The sequence below is a fragment of the Lampetra fluviatilis genome, chromosome 69, assembly GCF_964198595.1.
Source record: "Lampetra fluviatilis chromosome 69, kcLamFluv1.1, whole genome shotgun sequence".
Taxonomy (NCBI): Eukaryota; Metazoa; Chordata; class Hyperoartia; order Petromyzontiformes; family Petromyzontidae; genus Lampetra; species Lampetra fluviatilis.
In genome coordinates, this window is record NC_136343.1 from 6,043,461 (window position 1) to 6,062,760 (window position 19,300).

The 19,300-nt window shown below is 53.2% G+C and overlaps 1 protein-coding gene across 1 annotated transcript; it reads left to right on the forward strand.

Moving 5' to 3' along the window:
* The first annotated feature begins 1,219 nt into the window (after nucleotides 1–1,219).
* On the forward strand, nucleotides 1,220–18,171 carry LOC144952695 (uncharacterized). Its single transcript, XM_078883173.1, has 3 exons — nucleotides 1,220–1,270; nucleotides 9,877–10,247; nucleotides 16,250–18,171. Exons 1-3 carry the CDS (start codon nucleotides 1,220–1,222, stop codon nucleotides 16,902–16,904), a joined length of 1,077 nt encoding a protein of 358 aa, XP_078739299.1. The 3' UTR covers nucleotides 16,905–18,171.
* The last annotated feature ends 1,129 nt before the right edge of the window (nucleotides 18,172–19,300 follow it).

Genomic DNA, 19,300 nt, shown 5'->3' on the forward strand with positions numbered 1-19,300 from the left:
CATATAGATACAGAGACCCATAGAGATACATAGAGACTCATAGAGACCCATAGAGACCTATAGAGAGCCATATAGATACAGAGATCCATAGAGATACATAGAGATACAGAGACCTATAGAGATACATAGAGATGCATAAAGACCCACAGAGATACACAGAGACCCACAGAGATACACAGAGACCCATAGAGATACAGAGATGCATAGAGACCCATAGAGAGTCAGAGACTCAGAGACCCATAGAGATACAGAGACTCAGAGACCCATAGAGATACAGAGATTCATAGAGACCCATAGAGATACATAGAGACCCAACGAGATACATAGAGACCCATAGAGATGCGTAAACTCATAGAGACCCATAGAGATACAGAGACTCATAGAGACCCATAGAGATACATAGAGATACAGAGACTCATAGAGACCCATAGAGATGCATAGAGATACATAGATACCCATAGAGATACATAAACTCATAGAGACCCATAGAGATACATAGAGACCCATAGAGATACATAAACTCATAGAGACCCATAGAGATGTATAGAGACCCATAGAGATACATAGAGATACAGAGACTCATAGAGACCCATAGAGACCCATAGAGACCCATAAAGATACAGAGACCCATAGAGACCCATAGAGATGCATACAGACCCATAGAGATACGTAAACTCATAGAGACCCATAGAGATACAGAGACTCATAGAGACCCATAGAGATACATAGAGATACAGAGACTCATAGAGACCCATAGAGATACCTAGAGATACAGAGACCCATAGAGACCCATAGAGACCCATACAGACTCATAGAGACCCATAGAGACCCATAGAGATGCATAAACTCATAGAGACCCATAGAGATACATAGAGACCCATAGAAACCCACAGTGAATTATAGTCCCCGCTTCCTTTTCCGGCCCTCCCCCCCCCCATCCCCAACCACCCCCCACTTCCGCTTCCGGCCCCTCCCCTCTCCACCCCAGCCCTCATCCCGCCTCCCCGTGCGCGCGCGCGCTTTTGTTGCGCGGGAAAGCGGCACTACCCCGAGAGCCACAACCACCACAACTATCACAACTACCACCACCACCATCATCGTCTTTCTCCTCAGCCGAGATAATTCTGTTTGTTTGTTGTTGTTCACTCCGTCTGCCGCGTCGTCAACAAGGGCCGTGTGACCAACGATTCCTTCGTACGAGCCTCCGCCGACAGCCAACATGAGCTACCAACGGCCCCCAGCCGACGTGGAGGACATGTACACGCTCAAGGTATGGGACAAGACGCGAGAGACACACGGAGAGAGAGACACGGACAGAGAGACAGAGAGAGACACACGGACAGAGAGAGACACGGACAGAGAGAGAGAGAGATGCAGAGAGAGAGAGACACGACCGCGCGGCCTGGGCTACTTTACACGAAGCCCCCCTCTTGCCTGAATCCACCGCCGCGTTGGGGCCCCCGCCGCGCGAGCTCGGAAGGCGCCGCTTAAAACCGCCCCCTCCACGCGGCTCGCTGAGGCGTTGAAAATAAAACGCAGGTCGAGAACGACGAAATTTATTTTCGGGGTAATCGCGAACGTGTATATATTAGCTTTTGTTATTTGAAACGAATCCAAAAAAATTGCGGTTTAAAAAAAAAAATTGATGCGTTCGCCTCACACGTGGGTGGGGGGGGAGGTGGTGGTGGTTGGTCTAGGCCCTAGCGAAGCCTGCGGGTAGGCCTCGGCGAAAAAGCCTGCGGTAGGCCTCGGCAAAAAAAGCCTGCGCCGACTAGGCCGCAGGCGCGTTAGTTCGCTAATAATAAAAGACGTGAAAACCGGCCAACCTTTTGCAGAGTTGCCAATTAACACGACGAAAACAATGTGTCCGCAAACATCTCCGAGTAAATAATTCTACGCGGCGACTTTTTTGCACGACGCGCCCATCGACGAAACCCAACCTGTTCGCCGCCGCGGTCTTTCCGTCGTCGTCGTTACAAAAATGATCTTTTTAAGTTGACAATTAAATAATTTTCGACGACAAATTATAACACTTGGAAAAGCCCTCGCTTTTTTATTACATTTATTTAACGCGGATACGTCGTTTGTTTGTGGTTGGTTGTGGTGGTGGTGGTGGTTGTTGTTGGTTGTGGTGAGGAGAGTTTTTGCAAGGGGATATGTGTTTTAGTTTTTTATTTGTGGAACATTTAAATGAAGATTCTTAGCTGCTATCGGTGCGTGCGATTGCCAGGTAACAGCTTTTGTTTGATACATGAAGATACACGGCTGGATGAGGCATTTCTACAGCTGGTAACATAAACACGGTTTAGTTTGAGTCTATGGTTTAGTATGAGTATGGGTTTCTATGGTTTAGTATGAGTCTATGGGTTTCTATGGTTTAGTATGAGTCTATGGGTTTCTATGGTTTAGTATTAGTCGATGGGTTTCTATGGTTTAGTATCAGTCGATGGGTTTCTATGGTTTAGTATGAGTCGATGGGTTTCTATGGTTTAATATGAGTCTATGGGTTTCTATGGTTTAGTATGAGTCTATGGGTTTCTATGGTTTAGTATTAATCTATGGGTTTCTATGGTTTAGTATGAGTCTATGGGTTTCTATGGTTTAGTATGAGTCTATGGGTTTCTATGGTTTAGTATGAGTCTATGGGTTTCTATGGTTTAGTATTAGTCGATGGGTTTCTATGGTTTAGTATCAGTCTATGGGTTTCTATGGTTTAGTATGAGTCGATGGGTTTCTATGGTTTAGTATGAGTCGATGGGTTTCTATGGTTTAGTATGAGTCTATGGGTTTCTATGGTTTAGTATTAGTCGATGGGTTTCTATGGTTTAGTATCAGTCTATGGGTTTCTATGGTTTAGTATGAGTCGATGGGTTTCTATGGTTTAGTATCAGTCTATGGGTTTCTATGGTTTAGTATCAGTCTATGGGTTTCTATGGTTTAGTATGAGTCTATGGGTTTCTATGGTTTAGCATGAGTCTTTGGGTTTCTATGGTTTAGTATGAGTCTATGGGTTTGTATGGTTCAGTATGAGTCTATGGGTTTCTATGGTTTAGTATGAGTCTATGGGTTTCTATGAGTATCTGTGGGTCTGGGTCTCTGTAGGTTTATGGGTGTCTAGGTATATGGATCTTTTGGTATCTGTGGCACTTTGGGTCTATAGTTCTATATGGGTCTCTAGTTCTGTATGGGTCTCTGTGGCTCTACGAGTCTCTGTGGGGCTTTGGGTTTCTATAGTTCTGTATGGGTCTCTCTACAAATCTATATGGGTCTCTGTGGGATCTGTGGCTCTATGTGTCTCTATAGTATTATATGGGTCTCTATGGGTCTCTATAGTTCTGTATGGGTCTCTGTAGTTTTATATGGGTCTTTGTGGGTCTGGGTCTCTAGTTCTATATGGGTTTCTATAGTTCTGTATGGGTCTCTGTAGTTTTATATGGGTCTTTGTGGGTCTGGGTCTCTAGTTCTATATGGGTTTCTATAGTTCTGTATGGGTCTCTGTAGTTTTATATGGGTCTTTGTGGGTCTGGGTCTCTAGTTCTATATGGGTTTCTATAGTTCTGTATGGGTCTCTGTAGTTTTATATGGATCTTTGTGGGTCTTTTGGTTTCTATAGTTCTGTATGGGTCTCTGTGGGTCTCTGTGGGTCTCTAAAGTTCTGTATGGGTCTTTCTATAGTTCTATATGGGTCTCTGTAGGTCTATATGGGTGTCTGTGGGTCTCTATCATTCTGTGTGGGTCTTTGGGTCTCTATAGTTCTATATGGGTCTCTGTGGGTCTCTATCATTCTGTATGGGTATTTGGGTTTCTATAGTTCTCTATGGGTCTCTGTGGGTCTTTAGGTCTCTAGCGTTCTGTATGGGTCTCTATACTTCTATATGGGTCTATCGGAGTGTATCAACACTCGTTTAGGGCATTTTGCCGCTGCTATAAATTCCCACGTGGTGTTTATGATGGTATCAGCCACTTTCTTGAGGTGCTATCATTTGCGATGGCACAGGTAGCTTCTGATGAAGATTCACACAGCAGCCCTGTGAGGGCATTTTACATCTGGCAACATGAACGTGTCTTCTTGGTTCTTTCGGTAAAGTCACGTAGAAGGGAAATAATAAAATAATAAAAATAAAACATAATAAAATACAATTCTCACGACGTTTCGGCCACAGCGCAAGCAGCCGTCCCTCAGGTGAAGAACAGGTCTGTCGGAAAGACAGCGTCTGAATGAAACACCACCAGGCTTAAATATACTCTGCCAAGCCTGGTGGTGTTTCATTCAGACGCTGTCTTTCCGACAGACCTGTTCTTCACCTGAGGGACGGCTGCTTGCGTTGTGGCCGAAACGTCGTGGGAATTGTATTTTATTATGTTTATATTTATTATTTTATTATTTCCCTTCTACGTGACTTTACCGAAAGAACCAAGAAGATGAGTCTCCCTGCAGTCACGAAAGAAGCTTTAAATGGAAACATAAACTTGGTTTAGTATTCATCTATAGGTTTCTATGGTTATCTGTGGGTCTATGGGTCTCTAGTTTTATATGGGTCTCTGTAGGTCTTTGGGTTTCTATAGTTCTATATGGGTCTCTGTGGGTCTTTGGGTCTCTAAAGTTCTATATGGGTCTCTGTGGGGCTTTGGGTCTCTAAAGTTCTGTATGGGTCTCTGTGGGTCTTTGGGTCTCTATAGTTCTATATGGGTCTCTGTGGGGCTTTGGGTCTCTAAAGTTCTATATGGGTTTCTGTGGGTCTTTGGGTCTCTATAGTTCTATATGGGTCTCTGTGGGGCTTTGGGTCTCTAAAGTTCTATATGGGTCTCTGTGGGTCTTTGGGTCTCTAAAGTTCTGTATGGGTCTCTGTGGGTCTTTGGGTTTCTATAGTTCTATATGGGTCTCTGTGGGTCTTTGGGTCTCTATAGTTCTGTATGGGTCTCTGTGGGTCTTTGGGTTTCTATAGTTCTATATGGGTCTCTGTGGGTCTTTGGGTTTCTATAGTTCTATATGGGTCTCTGTGGGTCTTTGGGTCTCTAAAGTTCTGTATGGGTCTCTGTGGGTCTTTGGGTTTCTATAGTTCTATATGGGTCTCTGTGGGGCTTTGGGTCTCTATAGTTCTATATGGGTATCTGTGGGTCTTTGGGTCTCTAAAGTTCTGTATGGGTCTCTGTTGGTCTTTGGGTCTCTAAAGTTCGGTATGGGTCTCTGTGGGTTTTTGGGTCTCTAAAGTTCTGTATGGGTCTCTGTGGGTCTTTGGGTCTCTAAAGTTCTGTATGGGTCTCTGTGGGTCTTTGGGTCTCTAAAGTTCTGTATGGGTCTCTGTGGGTCTTTGGGTTTCTATAGTTCTATATGGGTCTCTGTGGGGCTTTGGGTCTCTAAAGTTCTATATGGGTCTCTGTGGGTCTTTGGGTCTCTATAGTTCTATATGGGTCTCTGTGGGTCTTTGGGTCTCTATAGTTCTGTATGGGTCTCTGTGGGTCTTTGGGTCTCTATAGTTCTGTATGGGTCTCTGTGGGGCTTTGGGTCTCTAAAGTTCTGTATGGGTCTCTGTGGGGCTTTGGGTCTCTATAGTTCTATATGGGTCTCTGTGGGGCTTTGGGTCTCTCAAGTTCTGTATGGGTCTCTGTGGGTCTTTGGGTTTCTATAGTTCTATATGGGTCTCTGTGGGGCTTTGGGTCTCTATAGTTCTATATGGGTATCTGTGGGTCTTTGGGTCTCTAAAGTTCTGTATGGGTCTCTGTGGGTCTTTGGGTCTCTAAAGTTCGGTATGGGTCTCTGTGGGTTTTTGGGTCTCTAAAGTTCTGTATGGGTCTCTGTGGGTCTTTGGGTCTCTAAAGTTCTGTATGGGTCTCTGTGGGTCTTTGGGTCTCTAAAGTTCTGTATGGGTCTCTGTGGGTCTTTGGGTTTCTATAGTTCTATATGGGTCTCTGTGGGGCTTTGGGTCTCTAAAGTTCTATATGGGTCTCTGTGGGTCTTTGGGTCTCTATAGTTCTATATGGGTCTCTGTGGGTCTTTGGGTCTCTATAGTTCTGTATGGGTCTCTGTGGGTCTTTGGGTCTCTATAGTTCTGTATGGGTCTCTGTGGGGCTTTGGGTCTCTAAAGTTCTGTATGGGTCTCTGTGGGGCTTTGGGTCTCTATAGTTCTATATGGGTCTCTGTGGGGCTTTGGGTCTCTCAAGTTCTGTATGGGTCTCTGTGGGTCTTTGGGTTTCTATAGTTCTATATGGGTCTCTGTGGGTCTTTGGGTTTCTATAGTTCTGTATGGGTCTCTGTGGGTCTTTGGGTCTCTAAAGTTCTGTATGGGTCTCTGTGGGGCTTTGGGTCTCTAAAGTTCTATATGGGCCTCTGTGGGTCTATGGGTCTCTATGGGTACCTGTGGCTCTATGGGTCTCTATAGTTCTGTATGGGTCTCTGTGGGTCTTTGGGTCTCTAAAGTTCTGTATGGGTCTCTGTGGGGCTTTGGGTCTCTAAAGTTCTATATGGGCCTCTGTGGGTCTATGGGTCTCTATGGGTACCTGTGGCTCTATGGGTCTCTATAGTTCCATATGGGTCTCTGTTAGAGTATTTGGATACTCATTTAAATTCCCACGTGTTGATGATAATGATATCGGAGCTTTTTCTTCTTGGTTCTTGCGGTAAAGTCGTCACGTAGAAGGGAAATAATAAAATAATAAAAATACAACTTTATAAAATAGAATTGTCACGACGTTTCGGCCACAACTCAAGCAGCCGTTCCTCAGGCGAAGAACAGCGTCTGTCGGAAAGACAGCGTCCGAATGAAACACCACCAGGCTTGGCAGCGTATATTTAAGCTGCTGGGTTGGAAGGGGGAAGAGCGCCTATGCAAAGGAATTTGCATATCAAGAGGAATTTAGCATAATTATGGGAAATGCTAAATATTATAAATTCTTCTTGATATGCATCAGGGTTGGGATCGAACCCACGACCTCCTGTATACCAGGCGAGGTAGTCAACATCTCCCTAGACTCCGTGATGATGATGATGATGAGAGAGACCCTGACTCCAAATATACAGCATCAGGCCTGGGATCGAACACACGACCTCATGTATACCAGGCGAGGTAGTCAACATCTCCCTAGGCTTCGTGATGATGATAGAGACCCTGACTCCAAATATACAGCAACAGGCATCAGGGTTGGGATCGAAGCCACGACCTCCTGTATACCAGGCGAGGTAGTTAACATCTCTCTAGGCTCCGTGATGATGATAGAGAGACCTTGACTCCAAATATACAGCAACAGGCATCAGGGTTGGGATCGAACCCACGACCTCCTGTATACCAGGTGAGGTAGTTAACATCTCCCTAGGCTCCGTGATGACGATGAGGAGAGAGAGACCCTGACTCCAAATATACAGCAACAGGCATCAGGGTTGGGATCGAACCCACGACCTCCTGTATACCAGGTGAGGTAGTTAACATCTCTCTAGCTTCTATTTCCTAGGCGATGAGGCAGTTGATTTTGCGGCGTTTTGTCAATGCTTTGTCGCTGAACTTGTTAATTGTTTTGCCTAAGATTCTTCAGTGAGCTCAGGTTGCACAGAATCAACCCAAACTCTTGTCACTCACCATCTCAGCTCACCCACTCATTCACTCACCCACCCACTCGCTCACCCACCCACTCGCTCACCCACCCACTTGCTCATCACACTCAGTAATGTATCCACTCATTCACCCACTCATTCACTCACCCACTCAACACACTCAATGAAGTATTCACTCACCCACCCACTCACTCATCACACACAATAATGTATCCACTCATTCATCCACTCATTCACTCACCCACTCAACACACTCAATGAAGTATTCACTCACCAACTCATTCACCCACTCACTCATTCATCCACTCATTCATTCACCGACTCAACTCACACAATGAAGTATTCACTCACCAACTCATTCACTCACCCACTCAATGTATTCACTCATTCATCCACTCACCCACTCATTCGCTCATCAGTCAATGTATCCACTCATTCACTCACCCACCCACTCATCACACTCAATAAAGTATTCACTCACTCACCAACTCATTCACCCACCCACTCATTCACTCGCCCACCCACTCGCTCATCACTCAATAATGTATCCACTCATTCATCTACTCACCCACCCATTCACTTACCCACTCACTCATCGCACTCAATAATGTATTCATTCACTCACCCACCCACCCACTCAATTATGTTTCCACTCATTCACTCACCCACTCAACACACTCAATGAAGTATTCACTCACTCACTCACCAACTCATTCACCCACTCACTCATTCACTCACTCACCCACACATTCATCCACACACACACACCCACTGCTCCCTCTTCAAAGGTCTCAACGAGACATTTGTGAAAACAGAGATTCATAGCTCATCTGATTCCTCCAGCATGAATGCAACACTCTGATTCCGACCTGGTTACACCACATAGGCTTGAGCTCGTTCAATTAATTCATTTACCAACTCACCTCACACTCATTCTCTCTCTCTCTCATTCCATCTCCTTACCCTCTCTCCTCCCCTCCTCCACCTGTCTCCCCCATCTCTCCCCCCTCTCTCCCCTCCCTCTCTCTCCCCTCCCTGTCTCCCCCATCTCTCCCCCACCTCTCCCCTCCCTCTCTCACACCTCTCCCACCCACCTCTCCCCTCCCTCTCCCACCTCTCTCTCTCTCCCCTCCCTGTCTCCCCCATCTCTCCCCCACCTCTCCCCTCCCTCTCCCACCTCTCTCCCCTCCCTGTCTCCCCCACCTCTCCCACCCCCCTCTCCCCCATCTCTCCCCCCCACCTCTCTCTCCCCTCCCTGTCTCCCCCATCTCTCCCCCACCTCTCCCCTCCCTCTCCCACCTCTCTCCCCTCCCTGTCTCCCCCACCTCTCCCACCCACCTCTCCCCTCCCTCCCTCTCCCCTCCCTCTCCCCCTCCCTCTCATTTCCCTCTCCCCCACCTCTCATACCTCCCTCTCCCCTCCCTCTCCCTCCTCCCTCTCCCCTCTCCCCCCTCTCTCCCCTCCCTCTCCCCCACCTCTCCCCCCTCCCTCTCCCCTCTCCCCCCTCTCTCCCCTCCCTCTCCCCCCTCCCCCCCATCTCTCCCCCCTCCCTCTCCCCTCTCCCCCCTCTCTCCCCTCCCTCTCCCCTCTCCCTCTCCCCTCTCCCCTCTCCCCCCACTCTCCCCTCCCTCTCCCCCCTCCCCCCCATCTCTCCCCCCTCTCTCCCCTCCCTCTCCCCCCTCCCCCCCATCTCTCCCCCCTCCCCCCCCTCTCTCCCCTCCCTCTCCCCCCTCCCCCCCATCTCTCCCCCCTCCCTCTCCCCTCTCCCCCCTCTCTCCCCTCCCTCTCCCCCCTACCCCCCATCTCTCCCCCCTCCCTCTCCCCTCTCCCCCCTCCCCCCCATCTCTCCCCCCTCCCTCTCCCCTCTCCCCCCTCTCTCCCCTCCCTCTCCCCCCTCCCCCCCATCTCTCCCCCTCCCTCTCCCCCCTCTCTCCCCTCCCTCTCCCCCACCTCTCCCCTCTCCCCCCTCTCTCCCCTCCCTCTCCCCCCTCCCCCCCATCTCTCCCCCCTCCCTCTCCCCTCTCCCCTCCCTCTCCCCCACCTCTCCCCTCTCCCCCCTCTCTCCCCTCCCTCTCCCCCCTCCCCCCCATCTCTCCCCTCTCCCCTCTCCCCCCTCTCTCCCCTCCCTCTCCCCCACCTCTCCCCCCTCTCCCCTTGCCCCTCCCTCTCCCCATCTCTCCCACCCACCTCTCCCCTCCCTGTCTCCCCTCCCTCTCCCCCACCCCTCTCCTCTCCCCCCTCCCTCTCTACCCCTCTCCCCTTGCCTCTCCCTCTCCCCACCTCTCCCCCACCTCTCCCTCTCCCCCCCCCCCGCCAGGTGGATAACCTGACGTACCGCACCTCCCCGGAGACTCTCCGTCGCGCCTTTGAGAAGCACGGCGACGTGGGCGACGTGTACATCCCGCGCGACCGCTACACGCGCGAGTCCCGCGGCTTCGCCTTCGTGCGCTTCTACGAGCGGCGGGACGCCGAGGACGCCATGGAGCTCATGGACGGGCGACTCCTGGACGGGCGCGAGATGCGGGTCCAGATGGCGCGCTACGCACGGCCCCCCGACTCGATGCGGCGCGGCGGGGGGCGGTGGCGGCGATCGCGGCGGTGACCGTGACAGGGGTGGAGACAGGGGAGGGGGCGACAGGGGGCAGCCGTACTCGGCTTCGGCCTCCTACAACTCGTCGTCCGGATCGCGCAGGGACTACGGGTGGGTGTGGCGGTGGTGGTGGTGGTGGGTGTGGTGGTGGTGGTGGGTGTGGCGGTGGTTGGTGTGGTGGTGGTGGGGGGTGCGGTGGTGGGTGTGGTGGTGGTGGGGGGTGGGTGTGGTGGGTGCGGTGGTGGGTGTGGTGGTGGGTGCAGTGGTGGTGGTGGGTGCGGTGGTGGTGGTGGGTGCGGTGGTGGTGGTTGGTGTGGTGGGTGCGGTGGTGGCGGTGGTGGTGGTGGAGGCGATGGTGGTGGGTGCGGTGGTAGTGGTGGTGGGTGCGGTGGTGGTGGTGGTGGTGGTGTGGTGGTGGTGGGTGCGGTGGTGGTGGTGGGGGGTGCGGGTGGTGGTGGTGGGTGTGGTGGTGGTGGTGGTGGGTGTGGTGGTGGTGGTGGTGGGTGTGGTGGTGGTGGTGGGTGCGGTGGTGGTGGTTAGTGCGGTGGTGGTGGCGGTAGTGGTTGGTGTGTTGGTGGTGGTTGGTGCTGTGGTGGTTGGTGCGGTGGTGGGGGGTGCGGTGGTGGTGGTGGTGGGTGTGGTGGTGGTGGTGGTGGAGGTGGTGGCGGTGGTGGCGGTGGCGGTGGTGGCGGTTGGTGCGGTGGTGGTGGTTGGTGCGGTGGAGGCGATGGCGGCGATGGCGATGGTGCTGTGTGCGGTGGTGGTGATGGTAGTGAGGAGTGGTAGGGGTGGTGGTGATGGTGCAGGCTGTGTGTGTGTGGTGCGGCAAAACAACCCCCTTCCTCCTCGTGGTGCCGGACGGCAACGCTGTGGTGGGCAGGGCCTTGGGGGGAGGGCCAACTCAGATTGGCCTTTCCCCTCGTGGCGTTTGTCGCCACCACAGTGGCCAAATGGAGGCTCTGGACGGGTGCGAGGGGCTGGTAACCCCTCCACCTTCAATTAATTACCACACAACCAAATCAAAAAATATCTTAATTAATAAGCTTGTGCCGGAGGCCCCGGGGGGACAGGCGTCTATGACGTATCCTGGCCAAACCCCATTTGGCGGAGCCAGGAGATGGAATCTTTACCCTCGGGGCTCCTCCAGAAACTACAAAAAACCATTGCGGATGGCCACGTGGAATGTTCGAACGCTCACTGCGGAGGAGAGGCTGCCACTCCTTTGTCGGGAGCTGGACCGGTACCGCCTGGATCTCTGTGGCATTCAGGAGGTCCGGTGGACCGGTTCTGGCTCCTGCCACCATGAGGGGTGGACAGTCCTCTCTACTCGGGGCAGGAGACTGCCAAACAACAGGGTGTGGCTCTTCTTCTGAACAAAAGAATGAAGGGGGCGTGGGAGCGTGGCGGTGAGGTGTGGGAAGCTGTAAGCCCCAGGCTACTTTGGGCTCGCCTTCCCATCAACCGGAGGCGAGGAGTGGTGGTCGTGGTTACTTATGCCCCCACCAAAGAAGAACATCCGTGGAGGGATGCAAGCAAGGCCGATGAGTCAGATGCCTTCTATGACCTCCTGTCACAGGTGCTGGCTAAAGTGGCACCTCGGGACAGAGTCATCTTGTTGGGTGACTTCAATGCCCGAGTTGGTCATAATGCTGGCACCTGGTCTGGAGTGATTGGAAGGCATGGGCCAGATCAGCTCAATATCAACGGTAGGAGGCTGCTAGATTTTTGTGCAGCCCCATGGGCTTGTAATTACCAACACGCTCTTCCGGCATCGGCGCATCCACACAACATCATGGATGCATGCCGGGTCCAAGCGAGAACATCTGCTGGACTACATAGTGACGGACCAGCGGATGCAGGCCCATGTCCTTGACACCAGGACCTACTGTGGAGCTGATCTGCCCACCGACCATCGACTTGTCATCTGTAAGATGCGCCTGCCATTCTTCCACTCCGGTGGTGGGTGTACACCCAGGACCCCATTCGAACTTAAGGTGGCCTGGTCTCAGCTAGCTGATGAAAGTTGCAAGCGAGAATTTCATCATCGCTTGCGGCTGGGGTTGGCATCGTCCCCCCACTCCTCCTGATGCCGAGAGGAAATGGGCGAGAGATAGGAACTGTGGCTCATGCAGCTGCAATGGCTGCTTTGGGTACACGGTCCAGACCTCCTCAGAGACCCTGGCTGACGGAGGAGGTGTTCAGGCTGGCTGAGAAAAAGCGACAGGCCCACTCTCATCGGCTACAGCATCCCACGTCAGAGAATGAGGAGGCTTACCGGCAGCCTTTGTTCGCAGGTTCGGAGAGCCGCGAGGCTCTGCGAGGGTGGGTGGTGGAGTCTGCCTTAAACGCCCGCGATCACAAATTGCTCTTTAACTCCAACAAAAAAGTAACTTGCAGTGCCACACCTATTACCATCATTAGGGGAAAGCACGGTGATCCAATTTCTGACCCCCAGGCAGAGGTTTGCAGATTAGCCGAGCATTTCTGTGAGGTGCTGAGGGAGGGGAAATTCCTCAGCCGGGAAAACTTCGTGGGATAACCCTGCTGAGGCTGCGGTGCCTCAACCATTGGAAGAAGTCACCCCCTGTAAGTGGCTGGCTGAGGTGCCATCTGTTGAAGAAGTACTGAAGGTGATCCGGAGTCTTTGAGACCAGGAAAGGCACCGGGCAAAGATGATCTCCCAAGCGAAATGCTGAGGGAGGGTGGCGTTTGTGCACAGACTGCCCTACATGACATCATAACAACAGTCTGGACCACTGGACGGGTTCCGCAGGATTGGAAGGATGCCCTGGTGGTCCCCCTCTTTAAGAAGGGGGACCGCACAGACTGTAACAACTACAGGGGCATCTCACTCCTCAGTGTGCTGGGAAATGTCCTGGCAAGGATTATTCAACATCGCCTTGCCAGACACGCTGAGGAGAGGCTTGCGGAGCCCCAATGCGGTTTCAGGAAAGGGCGGTCCTGCACAGATGCCATATTTTCTGTCCTGCAACAGCAGAGGTGTAGGGAATTCCAACAATACCTACATCTCTGCTTTATTGACCTGGTCAAGGCCTATGATACCATCAGTAGGCCTGGGCTTTGGGTTGTTCTTCGTGCTTTCGGAGTCCCTGACCCTCTGCTCACGATCATTGAGGACATTCGTGATGGTGAGCGGGCCCGGGTAAAACTACGTGGCCGGGTGTCAGAGCCATTCCCTGTACACCTTGGGGTGCGACAGGGATGTCTTCTGGCTCCCACATTATTTAACATCTATTTCGACCACGTAGTTCGTGAAGCCTTCAATGGCTGTAATTTCCATCTGGTACAGATACAATGGGGGGCTGATCGATACCCGGGTGCGGTCAAGGGATGGCTCCCTATTGGTCCCACTCTTAGGTTTTTTCGGTAAAGTCGCGTAGGTCAACCAGGTTACGTGTGTCGATGATTTGGTAATAGCTGCTCATTCAGAAGAGGAGTTGGAGACGCTGCTGCTGAGACTGGAGCGTGCCACTAAGAGGTGGGGCCTTACCATCAGCCCCACCAAAACTAAGCACCTGCCTGGGTATTTTGTACCATCGGACACTCCACCGCCACAACCCCCAATCGGTGATGGGGCAGTTGTGGAGAGAGTGGAGAGTTTCCCATACCTGGGCAGTGTGCCTATGACCGGCTCCGGTTTGACAGCAGAGGTCTCGCTCCGAATCAGTCGAGCGGCAATATCTTTTCATCGGTTGCGTAACGCCGCGTAGAAGCTACCTGGTCTGTCGCTCCGCACGAAGCTTCAGGTCTTCTTGGCCACAGTCATTTCCTCCCTTCTCTTCACTTGCGGAACGCGGACTCCCCTAGTGGAACATCTTCGCCGGTTAGAAACATTTAGGCTGGCCTGCCAATGATCCATCCTGGGTTTAACCCGCAGATTGGATTGTATGAGGAGCTATCAAATCCTTGAAAGATCTGGACAAAGTCCCATTGGTGAGCTCATCTGGGCAGGCAAGACTGCGTTGGCTGGGTCATGTAGCCCACATGCCCAGCCACTGCATGCCTTAAACAGCTTTTGTTCGGTTGTATAGATGGGGCTGAACGGGCGCGGCACGGGCTAGAGAAGAGATGGAGGGATGTGGTACGGGAGGATGTGGAGCTGAGTGGACTTGCTGGTGACCGGTACCAGCGGTGTCAAGATCGGCCTCTGTGGAGGAGGCTCGTGAAGGATGCTGCTGGGCAGTTGGAGGCAGTCGGAGGGCGGAGGAGCGATGCTCACAACAACGAGCGGAGCGCCGGGTGTCTAAAGCACAGCAAGTTGGCACAGTAGGGGGCACAGGTGGTGCATCAGCCAGTCATCTCGGTCATCTCAGTCAGTCGACCCGTGGCACCTGCTGGGTCTGCCCCGTGACCTCCTGCCAGCGGGCGTTCGACACTTCACGTGGCCTCAAGGTGCACATGGCCTGGCACAAGCGTCGTGGTGACGTCACCGCCACTTAGTGGCGAATGGCGGTTGTTGTTGTCGTGTGTGTCTAGTTAAGTTAGTGTATGGGATGTGCGGGTGAAAAACAACACTACACACAACAACAATAAGTTCTAATATTAATTTTCAATTTAGTATAGCAGTGTAGTGTATAGTAGTATAGTGGATATAGTAGTGTAGTGTATAATAGTGTATAGTGTAGTGTATAGTGTAGTGTATAGTAGTGTCGTATATTAGTGTATAGTAGTGTAGTGTATAGTAGTGTAGTGTATAGTAGTGTAGTGTATAGTAGTGTATAATAGTGTAGTGTATAGTAGAGTGTATAGTAGTGTCGTATATTAGTGTAGTGTATAGTAGTGTATAGTGGAGTGTATAGTAGTGTCGTATATTAGTGTAGTGTATAGTGTATAGTAGTGTATAGTAGTGTATAATAGTGTAGTGTATAGTAGAGTGTATAGTAGTGTAGTGTATATTAGTGTAGTGTATAGTAGAGTGTATAGTAGTGTAGTGTATAGTAGAGTGTATAGTAGTGTAGTGTATATTAGTGTAGTGTATAGTAGTGTATAATAGTGTAGTGTATAGTAGAGTGTATAGTAGTGTAGTGTATATTAGTGTAGTGTATATTAGTGTAGTGTATAGTAGTGTAGTGTATAGTAGTGTATAGTAGTGTATAATGTATTCTTTGGGTTTTTCGGCAAAGCTACGTTGATTGAAAAATCAAAATCGCGACGTTTCGATCGCAACACAAGCAATCGTCTTCAGGTGAATAAACTCCTTAAAAAAGTTTTTTTAAAAAACAACCGTTTTATTAACAGCTCCGTTTAAATTCACGGTCAAGAAGTACGTCAATTAAGTGGTGCCCACTCTCTCCCCACTCTCTCTCCCCACTCTCTCTCTCCACTCTCTCCCCGCCCCCGCCCACTCTCTCCCCGTTCCCCTCTCTCCCCTCTCTCTCCCTGCTCTCTCTCCCCACTCTCTCCACTCTCTCCCCACTCTCTCTCCCCACTCTCTCCACTCTCTCCCCGCGCCCCCCGCCCACTCTCTCCCCTCTCCCCCCTCTCTCTCCCCACTCTCTCCACTCTCTCCACTCTCTCCCCTCTCTCTCCCCGCTCTCTCCACTCTCTCCACTCTCTCCCCGCCCCCCCCGCCCACTCTCTCCCCTCTCCCCCCTCTCTCTCCCCGCTCTCTCTCCCCACTCTCTCCCCTCTCTCCACTCTCTCCCCGCCCCCCCCCGCCCACTCTCTCCACTCTCTCCCCACTCTCTTTCCCCACTCTCTCCCCTCTCTCCACTCTCTCCCCACCCCCCCCGCCCACTCTTTCCCCTCTCCCCCCTCTCTCTCCCCCCTCTCCCCACTCTCCCCTCTCTCTCCTCCCTCTCTCTCCCCCCCTCTCCCCACTCTCTCCCCACTCCCTTCCCACTCTCTCCCCGCTCTCTCTCCCCCCCCCTGCCCACTCTCCCCTCCCTCTTTCCGTTCCCCCCCCTCTCTCCCCTTTCCTCTCCCCGCTCTCTCCCCTCCCTCTCCCCGTTCCCCTCCCTCTCCCCGCTTTCTCTCCGCTCTCCCCTCCCTCCCCTCTCCCCGTTCCCCCCCCCTCTCCCCGCTCTCTCCCCTCTCACTCCCTCTCCCCCCTCTCCCCCCGCTCTCTCCCGCTCCCCCCCTCGCCACCGCAGGCGCCGCCGCCGCCACAGCAGTTCCCGCAGCAGCTCTCGCTCCCGCTCGCGGTCCCGCTCGCGCTCCCGCTCGCGCTCGCGCTCCCACGACTCCCGCAGTCGCCGCAGGAACGACGACGGAGGCGGTGGCGGCGGCGACCACAAGGAGAGGGACCGCGACGGGGGAGACAACAAGGAGCGCGGCGGCGAGAAAGAACGCGGCGGCGATAAGGAGCGCGGCGGCGAGAAAGAGCGCGGCGGCGATAAGGAACGCGGCGGCGAGAAAGAGCGCGGCGGTGGCGGCGATAACAAGGAGCGTGAGAAGGATCGCGGCGAGAGAGCTCGCGACGGGGCGGATCGCTCGCGCTCCAAGGACGGAGGCGGCGGCGGTGACGGTGAGAGGGAACGGGAGCACCGCCCCTCCCCGCCGGCTCTCCGCTCCTCCTCCCGCTCACCCGCCCCGCCCTCGCACCACCACCACCACCGGCGTCGCTCCTCCTCTTCCTCGCCGGCGCCCGCGGCACAGCCGGCTGCGGCCGCCGCCCGCGGCGGGGTTCACGGCAGGTCCCCGCCGGGCGGAGGGGGGTCGAGGTCGAGGTCGCGGGAGCGCAGGGGCGGGGTGACGGGGGACGGGAGGTCTCCCCCGGGCTCGCCCGGGGGGGGGGCGGCGCTCTGAGCGTTGATTGGCAGGTCGACGGGACCCACCCGACGACCCCCCCTCCCCTCCACCCCTCTGCCCCTACCCCCCCACTCGACTGAAATGCCCCCTAACTACTGCCGCCCCCCCCCCCTCTTCCTCCGCCCCTAACGAGCCGAGTTTTCTCCGTCGTTCAGAGTCGGCGGTGGGGGTTTGCGCAATCAAGATGGCCGCTTTGTCCGCGTCTGGGTGACTGACCGGGCGGGTGACTGACCGGGCGGGTGACTGACCGGGTGACTGACCAGGCGACTGACCGGGCGGGTGACTGACCGGGCGGGTGACTGACCGGGCGGGTGACTGACCGGGCGGGTGACTGACCGGGCGACTGACCGGGCGACTGACCGGGCGGGTGACTGACCGGGCGGGTGACTGACCGAGTGGGTGGGCAGTTTGGCGATTAGCGGGGCGACATTACAATAGGCGTTGCGACCAAACGTACACACAACGACGTCACCATTGACGTCACCATTGAAGTCACCATTGATGTCACAGTGACATCATTGAAGTCACCATTGACGTCACCATTGACGTCATCATTGACGTCATCATTGAAGTCACCATTGACGTCACAGTGACATCATCATTGAAGTCACCATTGATGTCACAGTGACGTCATCATTGAAGTCACCATTGACGTCACAGTGACATCATCATTGAAGTCACCATTGACGTCACAGTGACGTCATTGAAGTCACAGTGGCATCATCATTGAAGTCACCATTGATGTCACAGTGACGTCATCATTGAAGTCACCATTGACGTCACAGTGATGTCATCATTGAAGTCACCATTGACGTCACAGTGGCGTCATCATTGAAGTCACCATTGACGTCACAGTGACATCATCATTGAAGTCACCATTGACGTCACAGTGACGTCATCATTGAAGTCACAGTGACATCATTGAAGTCACCATTGATGTCACTGACATCATCATTGACGTCACAGTGACGTCATTGAAGTCACCATTGACGTCACAGTGACATTGAAGTCACCATTGACATCATCATTGACATCATCATTGAAGTCGCAGTGACATCATCATTGACGTCACCACTGACGTCACCACTGATGCGGACAAAGCAGCAGGCGCAGGAAAAGCCGCCCCCCCCCCCCCACTCAGTCTTGACCTCCGACCCCTCCCCCCCTCTCTTTAACGAATTAAATCGGCCGTGATCCTTTAACCTTGACGTTTGACCTTGCGGCTATTTTGAGGAGGAAGCTGAGGGGCTTGTCCGTGTTGGTGGGGGGGTGGGTTAGGTCTGTGGGTGGGTGGGTGGGTGGAGTGGGTGGGTGGGTGGGTGGGGTGGGTGGCGATATTGGAGTTAAATCGCTTTCCACTGTCCCCTGATTGGGCTCGTTTGACGATCACGTGACCATTTGTTCAAGACATACTCCCCACACAGACACACGCACGCACATCGTACACACACACACACATCGTACACAGACTCACACGCACTGACTCGCACGCACTGACTCGCACGCACAGACTCGCACGCACTGACTCGCACGCACTGACTCGCACGCACTGACTCGCACGCACTGACTCGCACACACAGACTCACACACACAGACATACACATACATCCTAAACAGACTCGCGCACACACACTGGCACACACACACAAACTCGTACACACACACACACACTGGCACACAAACTCGTACACACACTGGCACACACACACACTGGCACACACACACTGGCACACACACACTGGCACACACACACTGGCACACACACACTGGCACACGCACATCGTACACACTCACACGCACTGACTCACACGCACAGACTCACACATACATCCTAAACAGACTCGCACACACACACTGGCACACACACACACACTGGCGCACACACACACACACACTGGCACACAAACTCGTACACACACACTGGCACACACACACACACACTGGCACACACACTGGCATTGGCACACACACTGGCACACACACACACTGGCACACACACACTGGCACACACTGGCACACACACACACTGGCACACACTGGCACACACACTGGCATTGGCACACACACACTGGCACACACACACTGGCACACACACACACACACTGGCACACACACACACACTGGCACACACACACACTGGCACACACACACACACTGGCACACACACACTGGCACACACTGGCACACACACTGGCATTGGCACACACACACTGGCACACACACACACACACACTGGCACACACACACACTGGCACACACACACACACTGGCACACAAACTCGTACACACACTGGCACACACACACACTGGCACACACACACACACTGGCACACACACTGGCACACACACACACACACTGGTCATGGTGAGTCATCGTTGGAGGGGTGAGGGTT

What these genes read in the sequence shown, in the direction of transcription:
- LOC144952695 (XM_078883173.1), top strand. Translation starts at nt 1,220, where the DNA reads ATGAGCTACCAACGGCCCCCAGCCGACGTGGAGGACATGTACACGCTC. An exon ending in AGGACATGTACACGCTCAAG is followed by an intron (nt 1,271 to 9,876) that starts GTATGGGACAAG and finishes TGGATAACCTGA; the next exon opens with CGTACCGCACCTCCCCGGAG. An exon ending in GGATCGCGCAGGGACTACGG is followed by an intron (nt 10,248 to 16,249) that starts GTGGGTGTGGCG and finishes TCGCCACCGCAG; the next exon opens with GCGCCGCCGCCGCCACAGCA.